The following is a 17,987-nucleotide window of genomic DNA, read 5'->3' as shown; positions in this document are numbered from 1 at the left end:
TAAATTTGACATTAAGTCTGAAAACATGAGCATCTTGCTGCACAAAAGGTTATATTTAAAACCATAAAGGAAAATGGCATCTGGTCAAAGCACTTCTTCAATTAAAATGCAAATAAAGCAGATGTCTTCTGCTTTAGAATTTCTGCTAGCAACAGTTTGAAATTTCACCTTTTTTGCTGACATTCTGTGGCGTTTATATGATCAGAGAAATAGTTGAGAAAGTTATTTTGATTCCATTTCCATGTATAAATTTAGTTTAACACAGAGATCAAAGCAATGAAAGACAAATTTTGAATGATTCATTCTTTTCATCTGTGCCAATGAAAAGGGAAATACCACCAATACTTGTAAGTTCATTTTATGTAATGTCATTTGATTTGTCAATAATTAGAATGTAGTAAAAAGACACCGAATTTGATATTGAAAACTTCAATGAATAAAACAATCTTCTGATGTATCGTCAGGTTGCCTTTTCACCTATAGAACTATGTAATCGAATATAAAAAGCAAAGTATTATTTGTTACCCCCTGTGTCTTTCAAAACAAGATTTAGTTTGAGATAATGTCAATCTATAAATATGAGTTTCTCTCTTTGGACATGCAACCTTGAGGAATTACTTTGCTATCTGAAATCTGTTGTCAACCCAATTGGTTGACTCTGTTTCTCTCTCCACATGATGCTGCTCTACCAGCTGAATACTTTGAACATTTTCTATTGTAAAGCAATTTGGAAAATTTCAGCCATGTTGTATCTATTGTTTGTGAATTGAAAGTACTGGTACACTTTCAATTTGGCACCTGATACCCATGCATATTTGTAGCAAAATTTGTGGCAAGTGTAGCATTTCTTGCATTCACAGGAATAGGTACCAAGGGGACAATTAGTGGAAAAGGATGAGTTAAATATGGAGTCCTGGAGGAGAGGGGAGGAGCAGGGAAGATGTGTCTAATGGTGAGATCACATTGTCGATGGCAGAAATTGCAGAGGATAATGCATAGCTTTGTTATAATTTCCATAGGAGAGAATCATAGAGGGTACTGATAGTGGTAAATGTCATTGATTACACATACACTGTGCTGCAAGTGCCACATGTCAAACAGAGATCTGTTTCATACAAAAGAGATTCTACTTCTTCATTAATCACCCACACACAACATAGCATGTAGGAATCATATGATCATTAGTGTTTGAACATGTGATAAGGAAAATGCTGACCATGTGGTGACAAGAGTAATCTATAAATTATAAAGCTCTTTATTTCTGGAAAGCAACCCACATCCATGAGGGCAACACATGAGGAAAAGCTTTCTTGGAAAGGTGTTCAAGACATGCTCATCAGGTTTCATAATAGACAACTCTATTTATAAGCAGTTCCCATCTTTTCTCTGTAATGCATGTGTGGTCCACAGTATCAGATTGATCAGATGATCAACATAAAAGTCAAGGTTCAAGATACCTTTATTGCCACATATGTAAATACACAAAATTTGGTTTACTTTTATTTGCCCATAAAGTCACACAAAGAAGCATCACTAGTCCAGTGCCCAAGAAGAGAAAGAGAAATAAAAGGGGGTCCCTTCAGAGATATCAAGTGCCTGTGGACCCCACCTCCTCTGATGCCACCACCTCCTGCGCACCCTTAACCTCCGTATCCACGCGGCCTTCTGGTTGTTCCAGCAGCGAACCCAAGCTCCAGGCATCCATCACCCTCCTCAACACCTGGTTCAGAACCTCCGAGACTATTAAGAAACTGTTAATGTCCAAGGCTTTAAGGGGGCTGCTCTCATCTCATTAGCATCTTGAAGAATCACAAACCCAATATGAGCCTGTTTCTAGAAGCCTGCAACATGGTGCGAGTCCTTTAGCACTGAATGCCTCACTCTTCTGCTGCTGTAGTCTCTTTCCCCATAGTGTCCTCTCTCAGGCTTTAAAAATGCACAGTTTGTCCACAGTTTCATGAATTTCAGTAGAAATTTCAATAACAGTGGTTAGTTTTCTTTCCTGAAATGTTTGAAGTGTAATTATTCTTTGGAGCGTAGAAGGTTGAGAGGGGATTTGATAGAAGTATTTAAGATTATGAAAGGGATAGACAGAGTGGATGTGGATAGACTATTTCCGTTAAGAGGAGGAAAGATTAAAACAAGAGGACATGAGTTAAGAATTAAAGGGCAGAGGTTTAGAGGAAACATGAGGGGGAACTTCTTTACTCAGAGAGTGGTAGACGTGTGGAATGAGCTTCCGGGAGAAATAGTGGCGGCAGAGTCAATTGTATTATTTAAGAAAAGGTTGGACAGGTATATGGATGAGAAGAAGATGGAGGGTGATGGGCATTGTGGAGGGAGGTGGGACTTGAGAGGGGTGTTTGGTTCGGTGCGGACTAGAAGGGCCTAATGGCCTGTTTCCGTGCTGTAAATTGTTATGTTATATGTTATGTTAATCAATAAACACAAATTAAAAATGATGCCTATTCTCAAACATGAACATCACAAATTCAGAACTATTTCAGAGATGCTTTTAGCTTAGTCTTCCACCATTTGATTACAACTCATAAAGATTCGGGTGTTATTCATCTCTTATTCACTTATTCTATTCAAAAATTAAACAGCTATATTATTACAATTGTCATGCATAATTGTTACCTTACTGAACTCAAGCTTTTGCTCATGAGTCAACTACAACCAACGAAACACATTTCTTACTGGACTTTCGCCAAATAATACTGTTTGGGATTCTAGCTTGAGGGTGTGGTATATTTCAATATTCCATGCAGCCATTGTTTTTAAATGAACAGAAACATTTTGTATTGGCTTTAGGGGGTTATTAAGTCCTTGGGGTGGCTAGATACTATTCCAAAAACTTACTTCTGTTCATCAGTGAACTTTAATAAATTTAGTGTAGAACCATTGTTAATTTTATTCTGTGACCTTTGTTCCCTCTGAGTGATATGAAATATTAAAGGTTTGGCATTCTAACTTGTACTTTTTTAAAAAATAAACTCTGTTAATAAAAAGAGAGGAACATGATGAATCATGTTGAGACATGACTGAAATAATGTCTTTACATTTCTCACAGTGGCCATACCACTGTAAAAAAATAGGTTTTATGCTTGATGAGTTTGAGATGAAAGAATTTTAAGATGTTATTTGGATATAACAGAATGAAATTTTAAAAATCTCTTTATGAAAATGTGGATTTTGCATGTTATTCTTAATTAAAGTTCATATCTTTAAAGTTCAAAGGAAATGTTTATCACAAAGATCAAAGTGTTTCTTTCTATGATTGAGTGGTTGAATTTCTGTTAATATTCTATGGCACCTCCATTGACAAGTTTATGTAATATGCAGATTAGATCATATGACTGTTGTTGCATTTCATTTTGTGTACATTTAAATTGTCTTTATAGATCAAATCTTGTTTAATTTCATTTTCTCACTGAATTTCCATTGTGTAAGTCATTACTAACTGGAGAGATTTTTGAATATTAATTGTCAATTGAGATATTCTCAACAATGGGAAAAATGCTAAAAGGATGAAGGAACCATAGGTGTGTAAAATTATTCAATTAATTTTTAATTTAGACATACAGCATGGTAATACGTGCCACCCAATTGCATGCAATTGACCTATAACCCATGGTACATTTAGAATGGTGGGAGGAAACCAGGGTCCCTGGGGAAAACCCATGCAGACATAGGGAGAACGTACAAATTCCTTTTGGAAAGTGAGGAATTCGAACCCTAGTCCCGATCACTTGCACTGTGAAGGCGGTATGCTAACCAACCATCCCACCTCAAATTCTTTCTTTGAAAAACTGAAAATCCTTTAAAAGATCTTTCTGGAAAAGAGAAATCACTTTAAGAAATTATAATTATCCTAAAGCAAAGTTTTTTTAAAATTATATTTTGTTGATCAGTATTCACAAGCTTTATTTTGCTTTTTAAAAGTGAAAATTAGAATGCCAAACTTCTAATGTTACATATCACTGTTACTAAGACTAAACTTAAGAATTTAATATGAAAATAGTTATTTTGATATTTTCATGTTGGAGTGATGTGCTTCATCTTCTGTCACCTCTGAAGCATTTTTTGAATGAGAGTGTGCCATGAAACTGCATGTAATTTTCAATGTAGTTTGCCTCAATTAAGTTAATTTTCTAAAATCTTTTAGCTCAGTAACTCTGAATAAAAGATGTTGTTTCTCCATCATATTGCTCAAGGTCAGCATTTACATGTGTGAAGCAGATCAGAAGGAGGCAAACAAGAAGTGTTCACATTTAATCAGAAAGGAATCAAATTAGTTTGTTTTAGGCTATTGATAGTTAATGTACCATATTGTTCAAATGACAAAACATTTAGAGCCAATCAGTCTCCACATCTATAATTAACCCATTTGCTCTGTTAGTGTCTGTTTCCTTAAAAAGCTTTGAAAAATTTCATTGTGACCAGAACTGATTTCAATCATGAATGGCATGTAAAGTTAAATCTTAGCATCCTCTCTCTTCATAAGAAACTGCTTTGTGAATACTTGGAGAGAGAAGGCTGGGGTCTCGAATGCAACTAGAGTTTTTAACCAGAAGTTGATGGAAACTGATGTTTTAATTTACAAGTATTTGCTTAATCCATTTTTTTCCCCTTGAATGCAACCTTTATAAGTCAAGATATACCTGCAGTAGGAAGTTTAATGAAAGGAATAGATTTGTGATTTTTTTTGTGTGTGATTGCCAAGCCATTTACTTCTTTAAAAAATGTAAAGCCATGAATGCTTTTAAGGTCATGGGTGAGCATTAGGGAAATCAGCATGTTTTTGTAAAAGGCAAAACATGTTGAACTTTTAAAGTAACGGAAGGTCATTTAGGAAAATAAAATTGATATGCAGCATATGAAGTTTCAATGATGTTTGATAAAGTGTTACATAATAAGGATTTCATGAAGATTGAAAGCCATAGAATAAAAGCATCATGTTTAGAAAACTGGGTCAGTGACAGAAAGTTGAACAGCAAAAAACTTTTTAGATTCAAGTAAAGTATACATTGGAGTTCCCCAAGGATCAATAGCAGCACCTGTACATTTCTTTATAGTTTAGTGAATTAGTCAAGTGTGCACAGAATAACTTTTCACATTTATAGATGATAAAAAGGAGTTGAGAATGGAATGTAAACAGTTATCAATGTCCTAGGGAGATTGTTTTCTAGTGCTGTTGGGGAAATTTTAAACTAATGAGGAAGGTGATACAGAGATCAAAGCTAGGGTTAGAAAAGATAAAAAGTAAAATAGAGCGCAAAAAAGTCAAAAGCAAAAGATGCAGGTCACTAGATTCAAAAAGGACAATGAGAATAAGGGCACTTTATCTGAATGCCTGTAGTATTAGAAACAAGGTTAGTGAACTTGAGGCGTGAATCAGTACCAGGCACGTGATTTAGTGACTATCACAGAAATAGGGTTGCAAGGTAGGCATGATTGGGAATTAAATATTCAAGGGTATCAAGTAATATGAAAAGATAGACAGGAAGGCAAAGGAGGTGGGGTGGCCCTCTTAATTAAGGATGAGATCAGGGCAATAGTGAGTGATGATATAAGATCTAAGGAGCAGAATGTTGAGTCCATATGGATAGAAATTAAGAATAGTAAAGGGAAAAAAATCACTGGTGTGAGTTGTCTATCACCCATCAAATAACAATGGGACAGTGGCACAGGCAGTTAACCAAGAGTTAACTGAGGCTTGTAAGAACGTAATGGCAATTGTCGTGGGGGACTTTAACTTCCATGTAGATTGGGAAAATCAAGTTGGTCGAGGTAATCTGGAGGATGACTTAATAGAATGCATCTGTGACAGCTTTCTTGAGCAGCATGTAAGGGAACCAAGAGGGAGAATGCTATTTTAGATCTAGTTTTGTGCAATGAGATCAGTAAAATTAATGATCTAGTAGTTAGGGACCTTCTTGGAGAAAGCAATCATAGTATGACTGAATTTCTCATACAGATGGAGGGTGCAATAGTTAGATCTAAAACTAGTGTATTATGTTTGAACAGGAGAAACTACAGCTGGATGAGGGAGGAATTCATCAGCATGGACTGGCTAGTTGGTAGAACAGTTGAGGAACAGTGGAAGACTTTCAAAGAGATTTTTCACAATGCTCAACAAAAATATATTCCTGTTAAAAAATAAGGGAAGTAAGAGAGGGAAACGTCAGCCTTGGTTAACTAAGGAAATAAAGGAAAGTATAAAATTAAAAGCTCGTGTACAAAATCACCAAGAGTAGTGTGAAACTGAAGGATTGGGAAAACTTTAAAAGGCAACAAAGGACAACTAGAATGAAAATTAATGAAAGGGAAGAAGGATTATGAAGGTAAATTAGCACAAAATATAAAAACAGATAGCAAAATATATTATAATATATAAAACAGAAGAGGGTGGCTAGAGTCAACATAGATCTCTTGGAAGATGTGAAAGAGAAATTGATACTAAGTAATGAGGAAATGGCAAAGACATTAAACAGATATTTTGTGTCAGTCTTCACGGTGGAAGAAACGTCCAGCATTCCACATAGTGGTGTTAGGGAGGTGAGGGCTTTGATAAAATATTTGTTATAAAAATGATGAGCAAACTAATGGGACTGAAGGCAGACAAATCTCCTGGTCCTGATGTAATGCATCCCAAGCTACTGAAGGAAATGGCGGAGTTATAGTCGATGCATTGATTGTCATTTACAAAAATTCTCTGGATTCTGGGCAGGTCCCAGCAGATTGGAAGACAGCAAATGTCACACCACATTTTTAAAAAGAACATAGACAGAAGATGGATAACTAATGGCCAATTAGCTTAATGTCTGTAGTTGGGAAAGAGCTTCATGCTGTCATTTAAGGATGAAATAGCAAGGCATTTAGAACAAAGGGGTTCCATCAGGCAGATGCACCATGGATTCAGAAAGGGCAGGTCTTGTTTGACAAACTTGCTGGAGTTCTTTGAGGATATAATGGGTGTGGTAGAGGGGAACAGATTGATGTATGTTTAGATTTCCAGAAGGAGTTTGATAAGATGCTGCACAAGAGACATCAATAAGATACAGATGAATGGAGTTTGGGAAAGTATATTGGCATGGACTGATAGAAGGCAGAGAATCAGTATAATGGGTGTTTACCTGATTGGCAGACATTGGTAAGTGGGGTGCCGCAGAGGTCAGTGCTGGGACCACAGCTGTTCTCTACTTACATTGATCATTTAGAAGAAGGGGCAGAGTGTAGTGTTGCCAAGTTTGAGGGTGATACTAAATTGAGTGGAAAAGCAAATTGTACAGATGATGTGGAGAGGCTACAGAAGGATATAGTCAAGTTAGGTGAGTGGGCAAAGGTCTGGCAGATGGATTACAACATTAGTAAATGGGAAAATAGAAGAGCAGATTATTATTTAAATGGTGAAAAACTTCAGCATGCTCTAGTGCAGAAGGATTTGGAAGTGCTTGTGCATGAATCGCAAAAAGTTGGGTTTCAGAAAGCAAATGGAATGTTGGCCTTCATCGCTTGAGGAATTGAATTCAAGAGCAGAGAGGTGATTCTGCAACTATACAAGGTACTGGTGAGGTCGCACCTGGAGTACTATGTGCAGTTCTGGTCTCCATACTTGAGGAAGGATATATTGGCCTTGGAGGCAGTCCAGAGGAAGTTCACCAGGTTGATATCAGAGATGAGGGGGTTGACCTATGAGGAGAGACTAAATCATCTGGAATTATACTCACTCAAATTCAGAAGAATGAGAGAAGATCTTATTGAAACATATAAAATTATGAAAGGGATAGATAAGATAGAGGCAGGAAAATTGTTTTCATTGGTAGATAAGACCAGAACTAGGGGACACAGCAAGATTCAGGGGAGTAGATTTAAGACAGAGATTAGGAAAAACTGTTTTTCTCAGAGAGTAGTGAATCTGTGGAATTCTCTGCCCAGGGAAGCAGTTGAGACTACTTCATTAAACATATTTAAGGTTTAGTTAGATAGATTTTTACATTAAAAAATGAATTAAGGGATCTGGGGAAAAGGCAAGTAGGTGGAGTTGAATCAATGATCAGATCAAGCATGATTTTATTGAATGATGGAGCAGGCTCGATGGGCCAAATGGCCTACTCCCGCACCTGTTTCTTATGTTCTTATGTAAAAGAGATCAGGAGAGCAAAGAATGTTGAAGGAGACATGGCTGGTTTGTATTGGTCAGCAAAGCTTAGTAAATCACAGACAATGTCTTGTGTTCAATTATGGGCACCACACAAGAAAAATATCAAGGCTTACTAAAATAGTTACCGGAATAAAAAGATGTGGATAGGCAGGAAAAGCTAGAGTTGTCTTTGAAAGAGAGGTGGTTGAGTGTCAATCTGATAGAGGTATTTAAAATTCTGGAAGATTTGGGTAGAGTAGATAAAGAGACTGTTCCATTGGTACAACAGGAACATCAAAGCATGCACTCATACACTTGCTTATCAGAGATGATCCTGGTATTTTAGGATTTTTTTTACACTCACTTCATGCAATGATTTGTTCTTTTATTTGCACAAAATTAAATGCACTCACATTAGTTTAAATTTCCCCTTATTTACTCTGATTGTCCTCCACAGATACTATTTAATCTACAAAGAATCACCAGTTTGTTTTGTTTCTAACTTCAGACCTGCAATATATTGCATTTATTTCCAAACCTTTGCCCAAACTATGATGATTCCAAGTGTGAGCCAGGTTATTAATCATCATGTATTGATATTTCATAAAAAACAAATTGCTGGCAGAACTCTACCAGGCAGGCAGTTTTTATGGAGGCAGAAAAGTGGTCAGTTTCAGGTCAAAACCCTTCAAATGATAAATGGGTCCAGGTGAGAGGGATGATGCACAGATGGAACTTGTTGGAGAAGGGAAGGGTGGAGATAACAACAGAGGCTGAGAGGCTGGAAACAGCAACGGGCTGCAGATTATGGATCTGATGTCAACTAAAGGTAATGAGTGAATCCAGATAGGGGAAAAAGGGACCAAGTGGGTTGAGTGATGGGCAGATGGAACCAGGAAGGAGAAGGGAAAGAAAACAGGTGTAGGGCTTAAAATCACTTGTATAGCCAGGGCTGCCAGTAATGGAGCAGTCCGCACCTTGTTTTGCATTCTTCTGAATGTAGTCTGTAAAACCAAGGTATTTTTCTGTATGGTTTTGAGATAAGAAAGCCAACTTCACAATTATTCTTTGTTTTGAGATGTTATGAAAAGATGTATGGACTAGAGATAGACCTAAAACCTCTATTGACCGCATCAAGTATTGTATCAACTACATGTTTTAAGTAATGTATTAAGCATCATATTAATTGTGTATCAAAGTTAAAATAGTAACCTACATAAGGTATAATAAACCTTGAAAATACAATATACATCATTGTCATGGATTTTTTATGAAAAGGGAGTCATAAATAAAGGAATTTCAAACTCTACAACCAACTATAATAGAAGATAGTCATTGCAACTTAGTCAATAGATAGAAAAGTTGATATTGACTCGTTAGTCAATAGAAGAAGACAGATCTTCAAGCAAGACTCGTAAATCAAAGAAAATCTGGACTATTAAGTCGTTACTCGATAGAAGGATGAATTGGAAGATAACAGGAAGTTGGAAATTGAATTTGGAACTAGACTGGAGGGGTCGGGCTCTGTTCTGGTCAACTCAGAAAAAGAAACATAACAATCAAAACCATTGTATGAAGCAGTAAGCATTGTGTTTATTACAGATTAGATCACGGTTTGGGGCATTGGAACCACTTGTCTAATGGACTGTTTTGGTTTTCGGAAAAATTGTTGTGCATGTTGATATCTGAGAGCGACAGACGACACAATGGAAAAAATAGCTGCTAAGAAATTAGTGTCAAGAAAATGAAAGTAACAGAGCTGGTAATAGAATTGCAAAAGTTGAAATTAGATATCAAGGGAAATAAAATGGCTCTTCAGGCAACATTGATGGAGGACATAGAAAAAGAAAAGAAAGCAGATGTGTGGGATACACCCCTCCCAGAATCATTCCAAAAACCATTAATAGAATTGAATACTAAATTCTCAAGAGTGGCTGCAGCCATGCCACAAGATGGTGGTGTGCATTTAAAGATTCAAATAGAGGCAGCAGCTTTTAAAGTGAAAAGGAAAATGTTTCAGCTTGAATTGAATTTAGAAGATAAGGAGAAGCAGATAAGGCGGACACGGGAACAGCGACGACATAAGAGATGCTGCAAGAGGAGCAGATAAGATGGACACAGGAGCAGGATGACAAGAGGAGATTCTGCAAGAGAAACAGCTAAAAATGGAGGAAATAGAGCTTAAGCAAAAGAAGCAACTGGAACTGGACATAGAAATTGCTACTAATGAGGTCACGTCACGAGCACTGGAAAGTTCAATGTGGAGTAAATTATTGAAAACATGTTTAGATGAAGAAAAAGAAAGGAAACTACTAGATAATAGACAATAGGTGATGGAGGAGGCCATTTGGCCCATTGAGCCAGCATCACCATTCATTTAGATCATGGCTGATCTTCCACTATCAGGATCCTGTCCCTGCCTTCTCCCCATAACCCTTAAATTCCCCTGTCCACAAGAACCTTATCTAACTCCCTCTTGAACTTATCCAGAGAACCTGCCTTTACCACCCTCTGCGGCAAAGCATTTCACAAACCAACAACTCTCTGGGTTTAAAAAAAATTCTCATCTCTGTCCTGAAGGGCATTCCCTGTATTCTTAAACTATGGCTTCTCGTCGTAGTCGCCCCAACATCGAGAACATATAATCAGTTTCTATCGTGTCCAATCCCTTAATAATCTTATACACCTCAATCATATCTCCCCTCTTCCTTCTAAATTCCAACATATACAACCCCATTTTATTTAACCTTTTGGCATACGTCAATTCTGCCAATCCAGGAACTAACCTTGTGAATCTACGCTGCACTCCTTCAATAGCGAAAATGTCCTTCCTCAAATTAGGAGACCAGAACTGGATGCAATTCTCCAGGTTTGGTCACACCAGGGCCCTGTACAACTGCAGAAGGACATCTTGTCGAACTTGCATGCTAGCTTTTAGTTTCTGATGTACAAGTATACCTAGATCATGTTGCATTTCCCCACTCCCTAACTTGACTCCATTAAAATAATAATCTGCCTTCCTGTTCCTGCCACCAAAGTAGATAACCTCATTATTATCCACATTAAACTGCATCTTCCATGCATCCGCCCACTCACCTAACCTGTCCAGGTTCCCCTGCATTTTCCTGACATCCTTCTCACATTTCACACTGCCACCTAGTTTCGTATCATCTCCAAATTTGCTAATGTTATTTATAATCCCCTTATCTAAATCATTAAGACATATGATAAATAAATGAGGACCCAGTGGGACCCCACTTGTCACATCCTGCCATCCCGAAAGTGACCCATTAATCCCTACTCTTTGTTTTCTGTCTGTCAACCAATTTTCTATCCAGGTCAGCACCCTACCCCCCCAATACTATGCTCGCTGATTTTGCCTATTAATCTCCTGTGCAGGACCTTATCAAAAGCTTTCTGAAAGTCCAAGTACACCACATCCCCTGGTTCTCCACCCTCTTCATCACATCCTCAAAAAATTTCAGAAGATCAGTCAAATATGATCAGTCAAATATGATTTTCCTTTCAGAAATCTATGCTGACTTGTAATGATACTATTATTTCTGTCTGTTATTTCTTTTATAATAGATTCTAATATCTTCCCCACTACTGACGTCAGCCTGTCGTCCTGTAATTGCCTGTTTTCTCTCTCCCTCCTTTCTTAAAAAGTGGCACAACATTAGCCACCCTCCAATCCACAGGCACCTCTCCTGAATCTTTAGAATATTTGAATATTCTAAAGCCACAGCATTAGCACCACAGCCAGAGTCTGGTCTTGAAATAGACAGGTCTAGGTACAAAACTGAACTAGTATATATCTGCCATACGGGCTTAGTCCTGAAAAAGACAGGTGTAGGCATGGGTCTGAGCCAGAGATAGAACCACAAGAAGCGCTGAGTCAAAGACTAAGTAGATTAAGATTTACTGCAGAGCCAGTGCTACAGACACAATTCAGACTTAGTCTTGAACCAGGTAGAGGAGGGGCCGAACCATTTCCATGGATGCAAGATGAACCAAATACTGAATTATCAAGATGGATCCAATGAGCCAGAGATCAAATGCCAATGGTGGTCACATTGGATAAACATAGAAACCAAATACTATCTCTTATAGGATCACACCTGGCACTCCCGGCAAGAACCAGAAATCCAGGTGGAGAAAGTAATGTAAACCCTAGCCAAGCCAGGATGAAATGGCAGCATTGTTAATTCAGTTACAGATACTTTCTTCTCTACCCAAGATAAAAATTACAACTTTTGATGGTGACCCACTTCAATTTCAAAGGTGTATGAAAGGTTTTGAACGCGGAATTGAAATTAAAAGTCACAGCTCTCAGAGGATTGTTTGGAGTATTTGCTTTAGTTCATGAGTGGACAACCATAAGAACTTGTAAGAGTTGCCAGCATATGTTTCCAGATCAAGGATTCATAACGGCTAAATGGTTATTAGAGAAACATTTTTGTGGCAAGAATAGAATTTCTAGAGCTTGGTCCTGATGGGATTTTCCCCAGGACGTTAAGGGAGGTCACGGAGCCAATAGCAGAGGCACTGTCAGTGATTTTTCAACGATCACTGGAGGAGGGTGTGGTGCCATGGGATTGGAGGGTTGCTAATGTAGTTCCATTATTTAAAAAAGGCACGAGGTGTCAGCCAAGTCATTATAAGCCTGTAAGCTTGACTTCGATGGTAGGGAAAGTTATGGAGGGTATTCTTAGAGATGGTGAGTATAAATATCTAGATAAGCAGGGATTGATCAGGAGCACCCAGCATGGGTTTGTGAAGGGGAAATCATGTTTGATGAACCTTGTTGAGTTTTTCGAAGAAGTGACAAGAAAGGTGGATGAAGGTAGGGCAGTGATGTAGTCCATCTGGATTTTAGCAAAGCTTTTGATAAGGTTCCACATGAAAGGTTAGTAAGGAAGGTTCAGTCACTAGGGATTAATAGAGAAATAGTAAGATGGGTTCAGAGCTGGCTGGAGAAGAGACAGCAGAGGGTCATGGTGGACAACTGCCTGTCAGGATGGAAGCCTGTGACAAGCAGAGTACTCAAGGATTGGTGCTAGATCCCCTGTTGTTCATAATTTATATTAATGATTTGGATGATGGGGTGGTTAACTGGGTAAGTAAATATGCAGACAATATGAAAATAGGGGGAGTGGTGGATATTGAGGAAGGTTTGCAGGGATTACAGAGGGATTTGGTTTGGAGAGTTGGGCTGAAAGATGTTAGATGGAATTTAATATAGAGAAATGTGAGGTGCTTCATTTCGGTAAAAATAATCAAACTAGGACATATGTAGTAAAGGGGAGGACGTTGGGGAATGCACAAGAACAAAGAGATCTTGGAGTTATGGTGTTGCATTCCTTGAAGGTGGATTCCCATGTTGACAGGGTGGTTAAGAAGGCATTTGGTATGCTAGCCTTCATAAATCATAGCATGGAGTATAGGAGCTGGGAAGTGATGCTGCAACTGTTTAAGGTGTTGGTGAGGCCAGGTTTGCAGTATTGTGTTCAGTTCTCATCTCCAAATTATAGTAAGTATATAGATAAGGTGGAGAGAAGATTTACGAGGATGTTGCCTGGCTTAAAATATGTAGAGTACAGAGAAAGATTGAAGAGATTAGGACTTTATTCATTGGAACGTAGAGGTGTAGAGGGGATTTGATAGAGGTGTTTAAAATTATGAAGGGAATAGATAGATTAGATGCAAGTCGACTCTTCCCCTGAGAGCAGGGGAGGTTGAAACAAGAGGACACAAGTTGAGGGTAAGGGGGCAAAATTTTACGAGAAACATTAGAGGATGCTTCTTCACTCAGAGAGTGATGGATGAATGGAATAATCTTCCGGAAAAAGTAGTTGAGGCAGAGTCAATTCTTTCATTTAAGAGGAGGCTGGATATGTACATGGATAAGAGGGGGTTGGAGGGTTATGGGCGGAGAATAGGCGGGGGGATCTAGCAACTAAGGCAAGATGCTGAAATGATGATTCAGCAAGAAAAACAAAATAGATTATTGAAGAGAGAAAAGAAAAGACTGGAACTTGAGGAACAACGTGCTATGAATATGGCCAAAGTAAAAGCATTAGCTCAGGCTTCAGCAAGATCTATCACAAAAAGTGAAATACCTAAAGGGCCAGCACCTAACATTCCAGCAGATCAATGGGTACTGCAGCCACAAGAAACGAGTAGACTCGAGCAAGGAGCCACCTTGCGCTGCTGCTCAAATGACGACCAATCCTGTGGAAAGAGCTAGCGACATTCAATCTCTTCAGAGCGCACAATATATGAATCTTCCCGAAAGGAGATTATTTCAAAAAAGTTCAACCATGCGAGTTGATCATACTCAACCATTGATGTCTCTTCATGTTGCTGAAGAACCAGTGACAAGTCAAGGATCCCCACCAATGCCATCACTTACAATTCAAGGTCCTACACCTATGGCACCAGTTCAAGTTCCTTATGCTCCATTCACAACAAGACAACCAGTCACAAGCCATGGTGGACAAGACAATATAATATCACTTATAGCAAAACAAAATGAAATTTCTGCTATGTTAGCCCAGCAACAAAGTTCATATCGTTTACCTAAGAAGGAAATTCCAGTTATAATGGTGATCCATGGCAATATCTGACGTTCATGAAATCCTTTGAACATCACATTGAAAGTAATACTAAAAACATTAAAGATTGTCTGTATTACCTGGAACAGTATACTGGAGGACAGGTAAAGGAGTTAGTCAAATGAGAAAGGAGGGAGGTGGTTAGGGAGACTTCTGGGAAAAAGGTTGATGCTGAAAAAAAAATTAAAAAACACAGGTTTTGTGCTGAAGACAATTGTGTGTGTCCTCTTCATTGTTCTCTGGGTTCCAAAACAATGAGAAGCAAGGATGTAAAAGAGTAAGTTTTCTCCTGACCTTATCCAGAACATCATCCTCAGAACTTGGAAATTTCTTTCAACATTAATTGTCTTTAAATATGAGAAATTTGAGAAAAATGTCTAAAAACCTTCCATTCATTCATATTCAACCAAATTTTGATTGCTTTTCCATGTATGAAAAATGAACTGTGGTTAAACCGTGGTGAAACTGTGCAATTGATGCTTGAACAGGCTGCTTTAATATTGGAAGCAATGAAAGTGTATATGACATTAATGGATTGATCATGATTCCTTTACTCAAGATGTTTTAGATAATATAAAAATGCAGTATATTTACAAGAAAGTATCTGCAGTAAAATATGGAAAGATATAAACAAAATAGAGAGAGTGCAGAGAAGGTTCACAAGAATGTTGACAGGATTTCAAGGTTTGAGTTACAGGGAAAGGTTGTGCAGACTGGGGCTTTTTGAGAGGGGACTTGATAGAGGTGTTTAAGATTTTAAAAGGGACAGACAGAGTAAACGTGGATAGGCTCAATTAAGAGTGGGGGAGATTCAAACTAGAGGGCATAGTTTAAGATTGAAGGGGGAAAATTATAAGGGGAACATGAGGGGAAATTTCTTTACGCAAAGGGTGGTAGGGATGTGGAATGAGCTTCTGACAGATGTGATCGAGGCGGGATCAATGGTTACATTTAAGGAAAGACTGGATAGTTACATGGATAGGAGAGGACTGGAGGGGTATGGACTGGGTGCTGGTCAGTGGGACTAGGAGGGTGGGGATTTGTTACGGCATGGACTAGTAGGGCCGAACTGGCCTGTTCTGTGCTGTAAGTGGTTATATGGTTATATTTATATGGTGGCTGCTGAATAATTGATCTCTCTATCAAATGAAAATGTAATCCTGTAAATTATCCACAATAAGCTTTTAAAATTGGTTATTGTAGGATATTTGGAACAATATACCGCTTTTGATAATTTTTGCACTATTAAATCACATTAGCTGTAGAAATGCTCCCCAACATAAAAGCTAATATGCTGCTTTATTTGTCCCTAGTGCAAACAGTTGGAGGAGGAGATTCATCTTTTGAAAGAGCAGAAGTCATTGGTTAATAACACAAGACAACTGACTACAGAAAACAATCAAGAATGTACCTTGAAGGTAAATCTTTTGCATGCTTTGAGTCAAATTAGGGTTATAATTTGTCATCTTTGACTACCTGATATCTACTGTGTACATTTCAGCTTTGAATGTTATGGTGTTTGCCAACAACTCATTTAAATATGGATTGAGGTACTCTTGTAGGGTTTTCTCTCCATTTAAACTTCCCTTGTAGAATATTACATTGGAAAATAATGGAAACTGCATCATTTTGATATCGACATCTGATTAACCCTTTATAATCTTTTCTAGTTGCATGTTTTTTTAATTAAATATTTTTTAGACATACAGCATGGTAACAGGCCCTTCCGGCCAATTGCAACCAATTATCCTACAACTACCTTATGTTTATTGTCATTTACTATAAAACCCCTGGTAACTGGAATTCAAGTAACCGGCAAAAAAAATCAAGGAAAATAAATTTTAAAAATTATAATAAATAAGAATGAAATAATAGGTAAACATACACAAGTTTAAAATTGTGAAAGTAAATGTTCTCTGAAATAACACATAAACTTTGGTGAAGATGTGAGCAAATACTCAGCCAGCAGAGTGCCTTAGTCTTGCTTTGCTTGCAGCAGCAGTTTGAATATAATTTGAATAAAATGGTTGATGCCGCTCACCATTGGGGTGACTCTCTTAAAGTGTCTCCTTATCCCTGCTTAGTAAGAGGTACCCTGGTCAACTTGGGGGAGGTGATGGGGGTGGGGGGGGTCAATTATAATGTAATTGTTCATCTTTCGAGCAGATCTGTGGGGAGGGAAGAACATGTAGATGCAACAACAGTTAAATGTTTTCAAAGAATATGATTGAAAATAATTTAAGGTTTATATATTCATGCAAGTGAAGTTTGTTCAGTGTAAGTACAGTATAATATTTTTGTCTTTTGAACTGTTTATTCTTAATGCAGGTGTATTAGACATTGTAAGAGTAAGTCTCAAGCAACCAGAAAATACACTTATCCAGCATCTACCAATCCCAAAAGGTGTCAGGTTGCAGGGGTTTTACTGTATTTTTTTGTCATAATACAGTATTTGAATTTAAGTTCACATTTTAACAGATGATATTTCAATAAATCGTAACCATTTTCTAAACCTGATGCTTTTTTCATATATAATTTTGTACATATTATATACATGCTATTCAGGTAAATCAAAGAATTGTAAATTCTGTAGCCTCTTTCTCCCACAGTAAATTCTCACCTGGTTTTGTTTCGACTTGAGGTTTATCTGGTACTTATTCACTGGAAACAATATATATTTTTAGCAAAGAACAGCTACCTGCATTAATTTAACACTTTTAACCCAATGTAATGTTCTCTACAGGAAAATGTGAATTGGCTTTATTCAGGCAGATGATCAAGAGTCTGTCAGAGGTGGGTTTTCAGACTAAATTCAAAGAAACAAACAGTGGAAAGAATTTTAAATGTTGGAGGAGCACTTGAAAGGTTGCAGAGTAGAAAACAATTTTAAATAGAGTGGAATACGGCAATGAAGTGGCTCAAAAGTGAGTTCTTAATCTGTAAGGTCGATGAGGATGATGGTTGACTAGGATTACGCATAGGATAGAGCATGGCAGCAGTTTTAAAAGATAGAATTTAGACAGAGTTGAACATGGATGGCCAGCTGATAGCTTTAGAGTAATTCAAGTTGTCACAAGGGCACAGAAGTGAGTTTCAGGACCAGAAAACCTTGAGCTCTAGGGACAATTGACATTTACAAAGGTGGACTCTGAATGTGTGGCTTATTTCAGGATGAAATATGACACAAAAGGTTGTGAGCAGTCTTGTACATCATTGTTGTCAGG

The 17,987-nt window shown here is 37.7% G+C and overlaps 1 protein-coding gene across 9 annotated transcripts in view; it reads left to right on the top strand.

Moving 5' to 3' along the window:
- The window catches only part of mipol1 (mirror-image polydactyly 1), a 263,763-nt gene that overhangs the window by 152,280 nt on the left and 93,496 nt on the right, over positions 1-17,987 (top strand). For all 9 annotated transcript variants that reach the window (XM_069916782.1, XM_069916780.1, XM_069916781.1 and 6 more), the window contains one exon: positions 16,077-16,181. In XM_069916782.1, the coding sequence (XP_069772883.1) occupies positions 16,077-16,181 (105 nt within the window). The remainder of the gene's footprint in view (positions 1-16,076; positions 16,182-17,987) is intronic.

This window comes from Narcine bancroftii, chromosome 2, assembly GCF_036971445.1.
Source record: "Narcine bancroftii isolate sNarBan1 chromosome 2, sNarBan1.hap1, whole genome shotgun sequence".
Lineage (NCBI taxonomy): Eukaryota > Metazoa > Chordata > Chondrichthyes > Torpediniformes > Narcinidae > Narcine > Narcine bancroftii.
Note: the sequence above shows the minus strand (reverse complement) of the source record. Positions and strands in the feature narration are given on the sequence as shown.